The sequence below is a fragment of the Cherax quadricarinatus genome, chromosome 11 (assembly GCF_038502225.1).
Source record: "Cherax quadricarinatus isolate ZL_2023a chromosome 11, ASM3850222v1, whole genome shotgun sequence".
Lineage (NCBI taxonomy): Eukaryota > Metazoa > Arthropoda > Malacostraca > Decapoda > Parastacidae > Cherax > Cherax quadricarinatus.
Genome location: NC_091302.1, coordinates 38,574,090 through 38,586,150, shown reverse-complemented (window position 1 = coordinate 38,586,150; position 12,061 = coordinate 38,574,090). Strand labels below are relative to the sequence as shown.

At 41.0% G+C, this 12,061-nt stretch overlaps 1 protein-coding gene across 13 annotated transcripts in view; it reads right to left on the bottom strand.

The window, feature by feature from the left end:
• The window catches only part of Usp47 (ubiquitin specific protease 47), a 433,614-nt gene that overhangs the window by 219,734 nt on the left and 201,819 nt on the right, over nt 1-12,061 (bottom strand). For all 13 annotated transcript variants that reach the window (XM_070083998.1, XM_070083999.1, XM_070083995.1 and 10 more), the window contains one exon: nt 3,191-3,312. In XM_070083998.1, coding sequence (XP_069940099.1) covers nt 3,191-3,312 — 122 coding nt within the window. The remainder of the gene's footprint in view (nt 1-3,190; nt 3,313-12,061) is intronic.

The following is a 12,061-nucleotide window of genomic DNA, read 5'->3' as shown; positions in this document are numbered from 1 at the left end:
CCTACCCTGCCTTCCTTCCTCTACAGATTTATACCCTCTCCATGTCATTCTACTTTGATCCATTCTCTCTAAATGACCAAACCACCTCAACAACCCCTCTTCAGCCCTCTGACTAATACTTTTATTAACTCTACACCTTCTCCTAATTTCCACACTCCGAATTTTCTGCATAATATTTACACCACACATTGCCCTTAGACAGGACATCTCCACTGCCTCCTCGCTCCTGCATTCACAACCCAAGCTTCACACCCATATAAGTGTGTTGGTACTACTATACTTTAATACATTCCCTTCTTTGCCTCCATAGATAACATTTTTTTGTCTCCACATATACCTCAATGCACCACTCTACCTTTTTTCCCTCATCAATTCTATGATTAATCTCATCCTTCATAAATCCATCCGCCAACATGTCAACTCCCAAGTATCTGAAAACATTCACTTCTTCTATACTCCTCCTAAGTTGACATCCAATTTTTCTTTATCTAAATCATTTGATACCCTCACCACCTTACTCTTTTTTATGTTCACTTTCAACTTTCTACCTTTACACACACTCCTAAACTCATCCATTAACCTTTGCAATTTTTCTTTAGAATCTCCCATAAGCACAGTATCATCAGCAAAAAGTAACTGTGTCAATTCCCATTTTGTATTTGATTCCCCAAAATTTAATCCCACCACTCTCCCGAACACCCTAGCATTTACTTCCTTTACAACCCCATCTATAAATATATTAAACAACCATGGTGACATTACACATCCCTGTCTAAGACCTACTTTTACCAAGTAGTAGTCTCCCTCTCTTCTACACACCCTAACCTGAGCCTCACTATCCTCATAAAAACTCTTTACAGCATTTAGTAACTTACCACCTATTCCATATACTTGCAACATCTGCCACATTACTCCCCTATCCACTATCATATGCCTTTTCTAAATCCATAAATGCAATAAAACCTTCCTACCGTTATCTAAATACTGTTCAGATATATGCTTTAATGTAAACACTTCATCTACACATCCCCTACCCACTCTGAAACCTCCTTGCTCATCCGCAATCCTACATTCTGTCTTACCACTAATTCTTTCAATTATAACCCTACCATACACTTTTCCTGGTATACTCAGTAAACTTATTCCCCTATAATTTTTACAATCTCTTTTGTCTCCCTTCCCTTTATATAAAGGGACTATACATGCTCTCCACCAATCCCTAGGTACCTTCCTTTCTCTCATTCATTTATTAAACAAAAATACCAACAACTCCAACACTATATCCCCCCCTGCTTTAAACATTTCTGTCATGATCCCGTCAGTTCCAGCTGCTTTACCCCCTTTCATTCTATGTAATGCCTCACACACCTCCTCCACACTCACATCCTGTTCTTCTTCACTCCTAAAAGATGGTATACTTCCCTGGCCAGTGCATGAAATTACCGCTTCCCTTTCTTTGTCGACATTTAAAAGTTCCTCAAAATATTCTCGCCATCTACCCAAAACCTCCATCTCCCTATCTACCAACTCCCCTACTCTGCTTTTAACTAACAAATCCATTTGTTCCCTAGGCTTTCTAAACTTGTTTAACTCACTCCAAAATTTTTTCTTATTTTCATTAAAATTTCTTGACAGTGCCTCTCCCACTCTATCATCTGCTCTCCTTTTGCACTCTCTCACCACTCTCTTTATCTTTCTTTTACTCTCCATATACTCTACTCTTCTTATAATGCATCTGCTTTGTAAAAACCTCTCATAAGCCAACTTTTTCTCTTTTATCACACCCCTTACTTCATCATTCCACCAGTCACTCCTCTCTCCTCCTGCACCCACCCTCGTATAGCCACAAATTTCTGTCCCACATTCTACTACTGCATTTTTAAAACTACTCCAACCCTCTTCAATCCCCCCACTACTCATACTTGCACCAGCCCACCTTTCTGCCAATAGTTGCTTATATCTCACCCGAACTTCCTCCTCCCTTAGTTTATACACTTTTACCTCCCTCTTGCTTGTTGTTGCCATTTTTCCTCTTTTCCCATCTACCGCTTACTCTTAACTGTAGCTACAACTAAATAATGATTCGATAAATCAGTTGCCCCTCTATGTGTACATCCTGGAGCCTACCCATCAACCTTTTATGCACCAATACATAATCTAACTACCTTCATTACGTGCTATATCATACTTTGTATATTTATCCTCTTCTTCATAAAATATGTATTACTTACTACCAAACCTCTTTCTACACATAGCTCAATTAAAGGCTCCCCATTTTCATTTACCCCTGGAACCCCAAATTTACCAACTACTCCCTCCACAACATTTTTGCCCACTTTAGCATTGAAATCCCCAACCACCATTACTCTCACACTTGGTTCAAAACTCCAGGTTGAGGGACTGATTACCTCAAACTCCTCCTCTCCTTACACCTTTCTGCTTTGTATTGGACTAATGAAGCCACTGTGTGGCCAAACGTTTCCTAAATAAAGATTCGCATATGTTGCATAAGTGTCTCAATCCTAAACTCAGGGTTAACATCACTTTCCTCTTAAAAGGGGAGTGTTAATGTGACATTACATCAGTGAATCCTTGGTGCTTGCCACACTGTTTGCTTGAGCTGGCACTCAATTTAACTGGCGCTCCCACAAGGTACTAAGTAGTCCCAGATTTTTTTTTAATATGGTGCACACTGAGTGTTAAGACCCATTCTCTGCTGACCAGGCATCTCAGGCCAATCGTGCCAAATTTGGAGGCAGGAAAAATAAAACGTATATACGTATACACGTTTGGGGTGCTAGCGGCAAGAACATTTACGTTTGGGCCATTTAGGGGTTAAATGGAACCGGAGAAAACCCAAGGTCAAAATTGGTAAATGCTTGTTCATTAAAGTTTTGAGTTGTTCATTAATCCTGCAGTTATTAAATTTAAACCTGATTCGTGCTTGTTCACTATTTTTTTTTCAACAAGTTGGCTGTCTCCCACCGAAGCAGGGTAACCCAAAAATAAAGAAAATCCCCAAGAAGAAAATACTAATATACTCAGTTTTTTTACTTTTTTTTTTTTTAAGTAAAACTTCAAGTTTAGTGAAATGATCCTGTACTTGTTGGCAATAGCACTGGACGCAATAATACAAAGTTTTAAGATTAAATACACACTTGGTCAATGATTGTTGCAGATACTAACTTACCACACACTTGTATGCTGAACTGGAGCCGAATGGTCTAATAGGAAGAGGAATATCTAAGTAGGTGTCTTCTCTGGCGCCCTCAGTGCCACACTGTAGGCACTTAACATAGTCCTTCATTTTACCTGTAAATAAAATACTCATATGCTGTACATACCACACACTTGCACATTTATCATCAGGCAATGATCATTAATTGCAATTTCCAAATAAAATACTGAAGTCTAAATAACTTCAAAAGTGTCAATCTCCATTTTTATTCAAGATTATAATAATTTCATTATTAAATATATTGTATAAAATGTACATACACTCATCTGAGTTTTCTTTGATTTTAACTTAATAGTGCTTGTTCTTATTTCTTTCCTTTTATATCCATGGGGAAGTGGAATAAGAATCTTTCCTCCACAGGCCATGCGTGTTGTAAAAGTCGACTAAAATGCCGGGAAAAATGGGCTAGTAACCCTTTTTCCTGTATAGCCTACTAAAAAGAAAAAGAATAAAACCATCGAAGTGGGATGTCTGAATGTGCGTGGATGTTGTGCGAATGAAAAGAAAGAGATGATTGTGGATGCTATGAATGAGAAGGAGCTGGATGTCCTGGCTTTAAGTGAAACAAAGCTGAAGGGGGTGGGAGAGTTTCAGTGAGGAGAAATAAATGGGATTAGGTCAGGGGTTTCAAACAGTTACAGCTAAAGAAGGAGTAGCAATAAGTAAGCAAGCAAGCAAGCAAGTAAGTTTATTCAGGTACACACAAATACAGTTACATAGAATTATCATACATAGCAGCATATGTGTAGAGAACCTGGGATAACCCAAAAAAGTCAGACAGAGTGACTTATTTCCATTGGGGTCATTTTACCTTATTAGTATAATATAAAGGTTATAATATTTTCTTATTATTCTATAATGAAGATAACACATTATCATACTAATGTTGAAGGATAAGTTATGGCAGGAAAAGAGGGAATATAAATATATAAATACAAGGATTATGTGGAGTAAAATAAGGGTTGGATGTGAAAAGTGGGTTATAGTAAGCATTTATGCACCTGGAGAAGAGAGAAGTGTAGGGGGGAGAGAGAGAGATTTTGGGAAATGTTGAGCGAGTGCATGGGGAGTTTTGAACCAAGTGTTAGAGTACTTGTGGTTGGGGATTTCAATGCTAAAGTGGGTAAAAATGCTGTGGAGGGAGTAGTAGGTAAATCTGGGGTGCCAGGGGTAAATGAAAATGGGGAGCCTTTAATTGAGCTATGTGTAGAAAGAGGTTTGGTAATAAGTAATACACATTTTATGAAAAAGAGGATAAATAAGTATACAAGGTATGATATCGCACGTAACGAAAATAGTTTGTTAGATTAAGTATTGGTGGATACAAGACTGATGGGTAGGCTTCAGGATGTACATGTTTAAGGGGCAACTGATATATCGGACCATTATTTAGTTGTAGCTACAGTTAGAGTAAGAGGCAGATGGGATGAAATGAAAATGGAAACAAGAGAGAGGTGATAGTGCACAAACTAAGGGAGGAGGAAGTTAGGAAGAGACATAAGCAACTGTTGGCAGAAAGGTAGGCTAGTGCAAATATGAGTAGTGGGGGGGTTGAAGAGGGTTGGAATAGTTTTAAAAATGCAGTATTACAATGTGGGGCAGAAGTTTGTGGTTATAGGAGGGTGGGGGCAGGTGGAAAGAGGAGTGATTGGTGGAATGATGAAGTATAGGGTGTGATAAAAGAGAAAAAGTTAGCTTATGAAAGCTTTTTACAAAGAAGTGTTATAAGAACAGCAGAGTATATGGAAAGTAAAAGGTGATGAAAGTGGTGAGTGTGTGCAAAAAAAGAGCAGATGAAAGAGTGGGAGAGGCACTGGCAAGAAATTTTGCAGAAGAAAAAAAAAAAAATCTGGAGATAAACAAGTTAAGAAAGCCTAGGGAACAAATGGATTTGTCAGTTAAAAACAGAGTAGGGAAGTTAGTAGATGGGGAGTTGGAGGTATTGGGTAGATGGCAGGAATATTTTGAGGAACTTTTAAATGTTGATGATGAAAGGGAGGCGGTCCTTTCATGCACTGGCCAGGGAGGTATACCATCTTTTAGGAGTGAAGAACAGCAGAATGTGAGTGTGGGGGAGGTGCGTGAGGTATTACGCAGAACGAAAGGGGGTAAAGCAGCAGGAACTGACGGGATCATGACAGAAATGTTAAAAGGGGGGGGGGGTATAGTGTTGGAGTGGTTGGTATTATTGTTTAATAAATGTATGGAAGGGGGAAAGGTACCTAGGGATTGGCAGAGAGCATGTATAGTTCCTTTACATAAAGAAGAAGGGGGCAAGAGAGATTGTAAAAATTATAGGGGAATAAGTTTACTGAGTATACCAGGAAAAGTGTTCGGTAGGGTTGTTACTGAAAGAATTAGAGGTATGACAAAGTAGGATTGCGGATGAGTAAGGAGGGTTTAGAGTGGGTAGGAGATGTGTAGATCAAGTGTTTACATTGAAGCATATATGTGAACAGTATTTGGATAAAGGTAGGGAAGTTTTCATTGCATTTATGGATTTAGAAAAGGCTTATGATAAAGTGGATAGGGGAGCAATGTGGCAGATGTTGCAAGTATATGGAATAGGTAGCAAGTTACTAAATGCTGTAAAGAGTTTTTATGAGGATAGTGAGGCTCACGTTAGGGTGTGTAGAAGACGGGGAGATTACTTCCCAGTAAAAGTAGGTCTAAGACAGGGATGTGTAAAGTCATCACAGTTGTTTAACATATTTATAGATGGGGTTGTATAAAAGAAGTAAATACTAGGGTGTTGGGGAGAGGGGTGGGATTAAATTATGGGAAATGAAATACAAACTGGGAGTTGACACAGTTACTTTTTGATGATACTGTGCTTATGGGAGATTCTAAAAGGTTAGTGGATGAGTTTGGGAGGGTGTGTGAAGGTACAAAGTTGAAAGTGAACATAGATAAGAGTAAGGTGATGAGGGTATCAAATGATTTAGATAAAGAAAAATTGGATATCACATTGGAGAGAGGGAGTATGGAAGAAGTGAATGTTTTCAGATATTGGGGAGTTGGCATGTCAGCGGATAGGTTTATGAAGGATGAGGTTAACAATAGAATTTATGAAGGAAAAAAGGTGCGTGGTGTGTTATCTGTGGAGGCAAAGAAGGGAATGTATGAAAGTCTAGTGGTACCAACCCTCTTATATGGGTGTGAAGCTTGGTTTGTAAATGCTGCGGTGAGGAGGAGGTTGGAGGCAGTGGAGATGTCCTGTCTAAGGGCAATATGTGGTTTAAATATTATGCAGAAAATTCGGAGTGTGGAAATTTGGAGAAGGTGTGGAGTTAATAAAAGTATTAGTCAGAGGACTGAAGAAGGATATTTGAGGTGATTTGGTCATTTAGAGAGAATGGATCAAAGTAGAATGACATGGAGTGTGTATAAATCTGTAGGGAAAGGAAGGCGGGGTAGGGGTCATCCTCGAAAAAGTTGATGGGAGAGGGTAGAGGTTTTGTGGGTGAGGGGCTTGGACTTCCAGCAAGCGTACGTGAGCATGTTAGATAGGAGTGAATGGAGACGAATGGTTTTTGGGACCTGACGAGCTGTTGGAGTGTGAGCAGGGTAATATTTAGTGAAGGGATTCAGGGAAACCAGTTATTTTTACATAGCCAGACTTGAGTACTGGAAATGGGAAGTACAATGTCTGCAGGAGGGGTTTGGGATATTGGCAGTTTGGAGGGATATGTTGTATATCTTTATACACCTACCATCCGACTTATGACCGAGTTCAGTTCCAAGAAACCGGTCTTAAGTCGAACTTTACTACTGAATATCAACAAAACATTTTTGTAATGACTATTTTATTGTTTTATTTTGGTATTTCATGTTTTACTTTACTTTTTATGCTGTTAGTACTGTATTTTATACTGTAAGGTTTAGGATAAACACTGTGTACAACACAAATAGTTGTTTATTTCCCAGAAATTTGGCATAAAAAACACGGTCGTAAGTCGAGTGGTCGTAAGTTGAGCAGGTCGTAAGTCGGATGGTAGGTGTAGTATATGCTTTTAACCCTTAAACGGTCCAAACGTATATATACATTCACTCACGTAGCACCCCAAATTTTTTGAGGAAAAAAGAAATCTTTTCTTTTAAAAGGAAAAAAGAGCATACGGTACCCAGGCATCCCCAATTATTTTAATATGGAACACAGTGAGTGCACACACCCATTCTCTCATGTCTAGGTGACTCAGGCTTATTGTGGCAATGTTGAATGAATGACAGAAGAAAACGTACATATACGTTTGTGGCGCTATGCGCGTGAACGTATATATACGTTTGGACCGTTTAAGGGTTAAACTGTTGTAAGTGGGCACCTCTGCAAAAACAGTGATTGTGTATGAGTGAGGTGAAAGTGTTGAATAATGATGAAAGTACAGTAGACCGTTACTTAGCATGAGTTTATTTGGCACGATTTGAGTATAGTACGATTGAAGAATTGTGGCACAATTTTATGTAACACATTGTATGATGAATTTAACACGGTTCAGTTTGCGGGAAGGTAAAAACCAAACTTCCCTTTTCCTCAAGCGGCCACCTTGTTGTGGTTCAGCTTGGGGAGACCACCTGCCGTCCCCAGCCACCCCCTGACACCAGCCCACCATCAAAGCATTCGTACTTCGTAAGTGTCCAGTCCAACTTCTCTGCTACAACCTTGTGAATGCGAATTGTGTTTTCATCTTTTATTTGCTATATCCTGTATCTATCAAGCAATCATAACACCCAGTAAGCATACCAGTGTTACTCAAAGAATTAACAAAGGAAACAAAGATATTAGACGAGACATCCTGTGGCCATAATGAAGTGTTACTTTGTACACATAAAAAAAGGTAAACATAAGCTTGTGTGACTGACTGACTTCCTGAATGACTTGATTGACTTACTGAACAAATTGACTGACTTACTGAATGACTGGACTGACTTGCTGAATGACTGGACTGACTTACTGAATGACTGGACTGACTTACTGAATGACTGGACTGACTTACTGAATGACTGGACTGACTTCCTGAATGACTGGACTGACTGAATGACAAAGTTAAGACACTCCAGTACAACCATCAACTTCAGTACCAGAACCTCTACATACTCTCCACTCTCTTCACAATCATTCACAAACACCAGCACCCACAATTTAAGGTAAGAAATACTGTTATTTATGTTACATTGTAGTCTTAAGCACAACAATGAACTACAATTACATATTCACTTTTATTTTTGTAAGATGTGGAGGCCTAAAAAAAAAGTAGTTTGGCTTTTCTTGGGCTCTCATGAACGTATCCCTATTTTTCCCATAAGTTCTTCAGTTCATCTAATATGGTTTTACCTAACAAGGTGTTTTCAGGAACGTAACTACCGTGTTAAATAACAGTCTACAGTGGCCACTCGCCTAACGCTATTAATCCGTTCCTGAGAGCTCAACGTAAGGCGAAATTGTCGTGAGGCGAATTAATTTTCCCCATAAGAAATACAGTGGACCCCCGCATAGCGACCTTAATCCATGCAAGAGGGCTGGCTGTTATGCAAAATGTTCGGTATGCGAATGAATTTTCCCCATAAGAAATAATGGAAATCAAATTAATCCGTGCAAGACGCCCAAAAGTATGAAAAAAAAAATTTTACCACATGAAATATACATTTTCCTACACACAAAGAGAAGGATACATGCACAATAGTAGAGTAGTACATGCACAATATATATTGTGCATGTACTACTCTACTAAATGAAGAATAAATGACACTTACCTTTATTGAAGATGCAGCAATGACTGATGAGACACTGTGTCCTGGGAGTGCCTTTTCCTCCTGAGTACTGTAGGTCCTGTTTGGTATTTTCTTCCAGAACAGGCCTTATCACACTGTGTATGCCACTACGATTCTTAAATCTCTCAAACCAACCTTTGCTGGCTTTAAATTCACCAATATGAGCACTAGTTCCAGGCGTATTTCCCTGTTCACCTGGGTGTTAGTCGACTGGTGTGGGTTGCATCCTGGGAGACAAGATTAAGGACCCCAATGGAAATAAGTTAGACAGTCTTCGATGACACTGACTTTTTTGGGTTATCCTGGGTGGCAAATCCTCTGGGGTTAATTGTTTCTTGGTATTCTCAATAAGCCACACCAACAAAGGTGGTACAGCAGCAGCAGCAGCTGACGGTGGTACAGCAGCAACAGACGATGCTACAGCAGCAGCAGACGATGCTACAGCAGCAACTGACGATGTTACAGCAGCAGCAGACGATGCTACAGCAGCAGACGATGCTACAGCAGCAACTGACGATGTTACAGCAGCAGCAGACGATGCTACAGCAGCAGCAGCAGACGATGCTACAGCAGCAGCAGCAGCTGACGGTGGTACAGCAGCAACAGACGATGCTACAGCAGCAACAGACGATGCTACAGCAGCAGCAGACGATGCTACAGCAGCAACTGACGATGTTACAGCAGCAGCAGACAATGCTACAGCAGCAGCAGACGATGCTACAGCAGCAGCAGCAGCTGACGGTGGTACAGCAGCAACAGACGATGCTACAGCAGCAACAGACGATGCTACAGCAGCAGCAGACGATGCTACAGCAGCAACTGACGATGTTACAGCAGCAGCAGACGATGCTACAGCAGCAGCAGATGATGCTACAGCAGCAGCAGACGGTACTACAGCAGCAGCTGACGGTGGTGCAGCAGCAGCAGCTGACGGTGGTACAGCAGCAGCAGCAGCTGTACCACCAATAGTAGCGATGGTTGATTGGGGTTTATTATACAACCTGGCCAGCTCGGAGACACGCACTCCACTTTCATACTTATCAATGATCTTTTTCTTCATCTCCATAGTAATTCTCACCCTTATTGCTGTAGGGTTGGCACTAGAAGCTTTCTTGGGGCCCATGGTCACTTATTTTCCAGAAAAAATCACCAAAAACACTGTAATAATACGAAATGTTCCGATTGTATGCTTGGATGTTACCGCGGAGGCTGGCTGGTAAACAATGCCACCGGCGGAACATGTGAGCGTGGCTCAGGCCGCACATTGGACGCGTCTCGGACGAAGGGCGGTGAGCGGGCTTTTGGGAGGTATGCGAGGCAAAATTTTTGCGATCAAAGCGTCCGGTATGCGGATTGTACGGTATGCGATGCGTCCGGTATGCGGGGGTCCACTGTAATGGAAATCAAATTAATCTGTTCCTGACACCCCAAAGTATGAACAAAAAAAACTTTTATCACATGAAATATTAATTTTAATACATACAAACTGAAGACATGCACAGTTACATGACACTTACCTTTACTGAAGATCTGGTGATGACTGATGGGATGGGAGGAGGTGAGAGTGTTGATGGTGTTAAGTGTTTAGAAGGGGAATCCCCTTCCAGTAGGACTTGAGGTGGCAAGCCCTTTTCCGGGGTTACTTCCCTTCTTCTTTTAATGCCACTAGGACCAGCTTGAGAGTCACTGGACCTCTGTTGCACAACATATCTGTACATAGAGGCCTGTACCTCCCGTTCCTTTATGACATTCCTAAAGTGTTTCACAACATTGTCAGTGTACAGGTTGCCAACACGGCTTGCAATAGCTGTGCGAGGGTGATTTTCATCAAAAAAGGTTTGCACTTTAAGCCACATTGCACACATTTCCTTAATCTTTGAAGTAGGCAACTTCCTCAATTTCTCTATCCCCTCCTCCGAAGCAGTTTCCTCAGGTGTGGCCTCTTGCTGTTGAAGATGATCTAGCAGCTCATCAGTGGTTAGTTCTTCATTGTCCTCCTCTGCCAACTCTTCCACATCCTCCCCACTAACCTCCAACCCCAAGGACTTCCCCAATGCCACAATGGATTCCTCAACTGGCATAGGATTCCCAGGGTTAGCCTCAAACCCTTCAAAATCCCTTTTGTCTACACATTCTGGCCACAGTTTCTTCCAAGCAGAGTTCAAGGTCCTCTTAGTCACTTCCTCCCAAGCCTTACCTATAATGTTTACACAACTGAGGATGCTAAAGTAATCTCTCCAAAACTCTCTTAGAGTCAACTGAGTTTCTGAGGTCACTATAAAGCACCTTTCAAACAGCTTTTGTGTACAGTTTCTTGAAGTTGGAAACGACCTGCTGGTCCATGGGCTGCAGGAAAGGAGTGGTATTAGGAGGCAAAAACTTGACCTTAATGAAGCTCATTTCCGCAGAAAGTCGCTCTGCCACGTCTGAAGGATGACCAGGAGCATTGTCTAATACCAGGAGGCACTTAAGGTCTAATTTCTTTTCAATTAGATAATTTTTCATAGTGGGGGCAAATGCATGGTGTAACCAGTCATAGAAAAAGTCCCAAGTGACTCATGCCTTACTGTTTGCCCTCCACAGCACACACAAATTAGCCTTGAGGACATTGTTTTTCCTGAACACTCTGGGAGTTTCAAAGTGATACACCAATAAAGGCTTCACTTTGCAATCACCACTAGCATTGGCACACATCAACAGAGTAAGCCTGTCTTTCATAGGCTTATGTCCTGGGAGTGCCTTTTCCTCCTGAGTAATGTAGGTCCTGTTTGGCATTTTCTTCCAAAACAGGCCTGTTTCATCACAATTAAACACTTGTTCAGGTTTCTGTCCTTCACTGTCTATGTACTCCTTGAATTCGTGCACATATTTTTCAGTGAAAGTGTATAAACTAAGGGAGGAGGAAGTTCGGGCGAGATATAAGCGAATATTGGCAGAAAGGTGGGATAGTGCAAAGATGAGTAATGGGGGGGTTGAAGAGGGTTGGAATAGTTTTAAAAATGCAGTATTAGAATGTGGGGCAGAAGTTTGTGGTTATAGGAGGGTGGGTGCAGG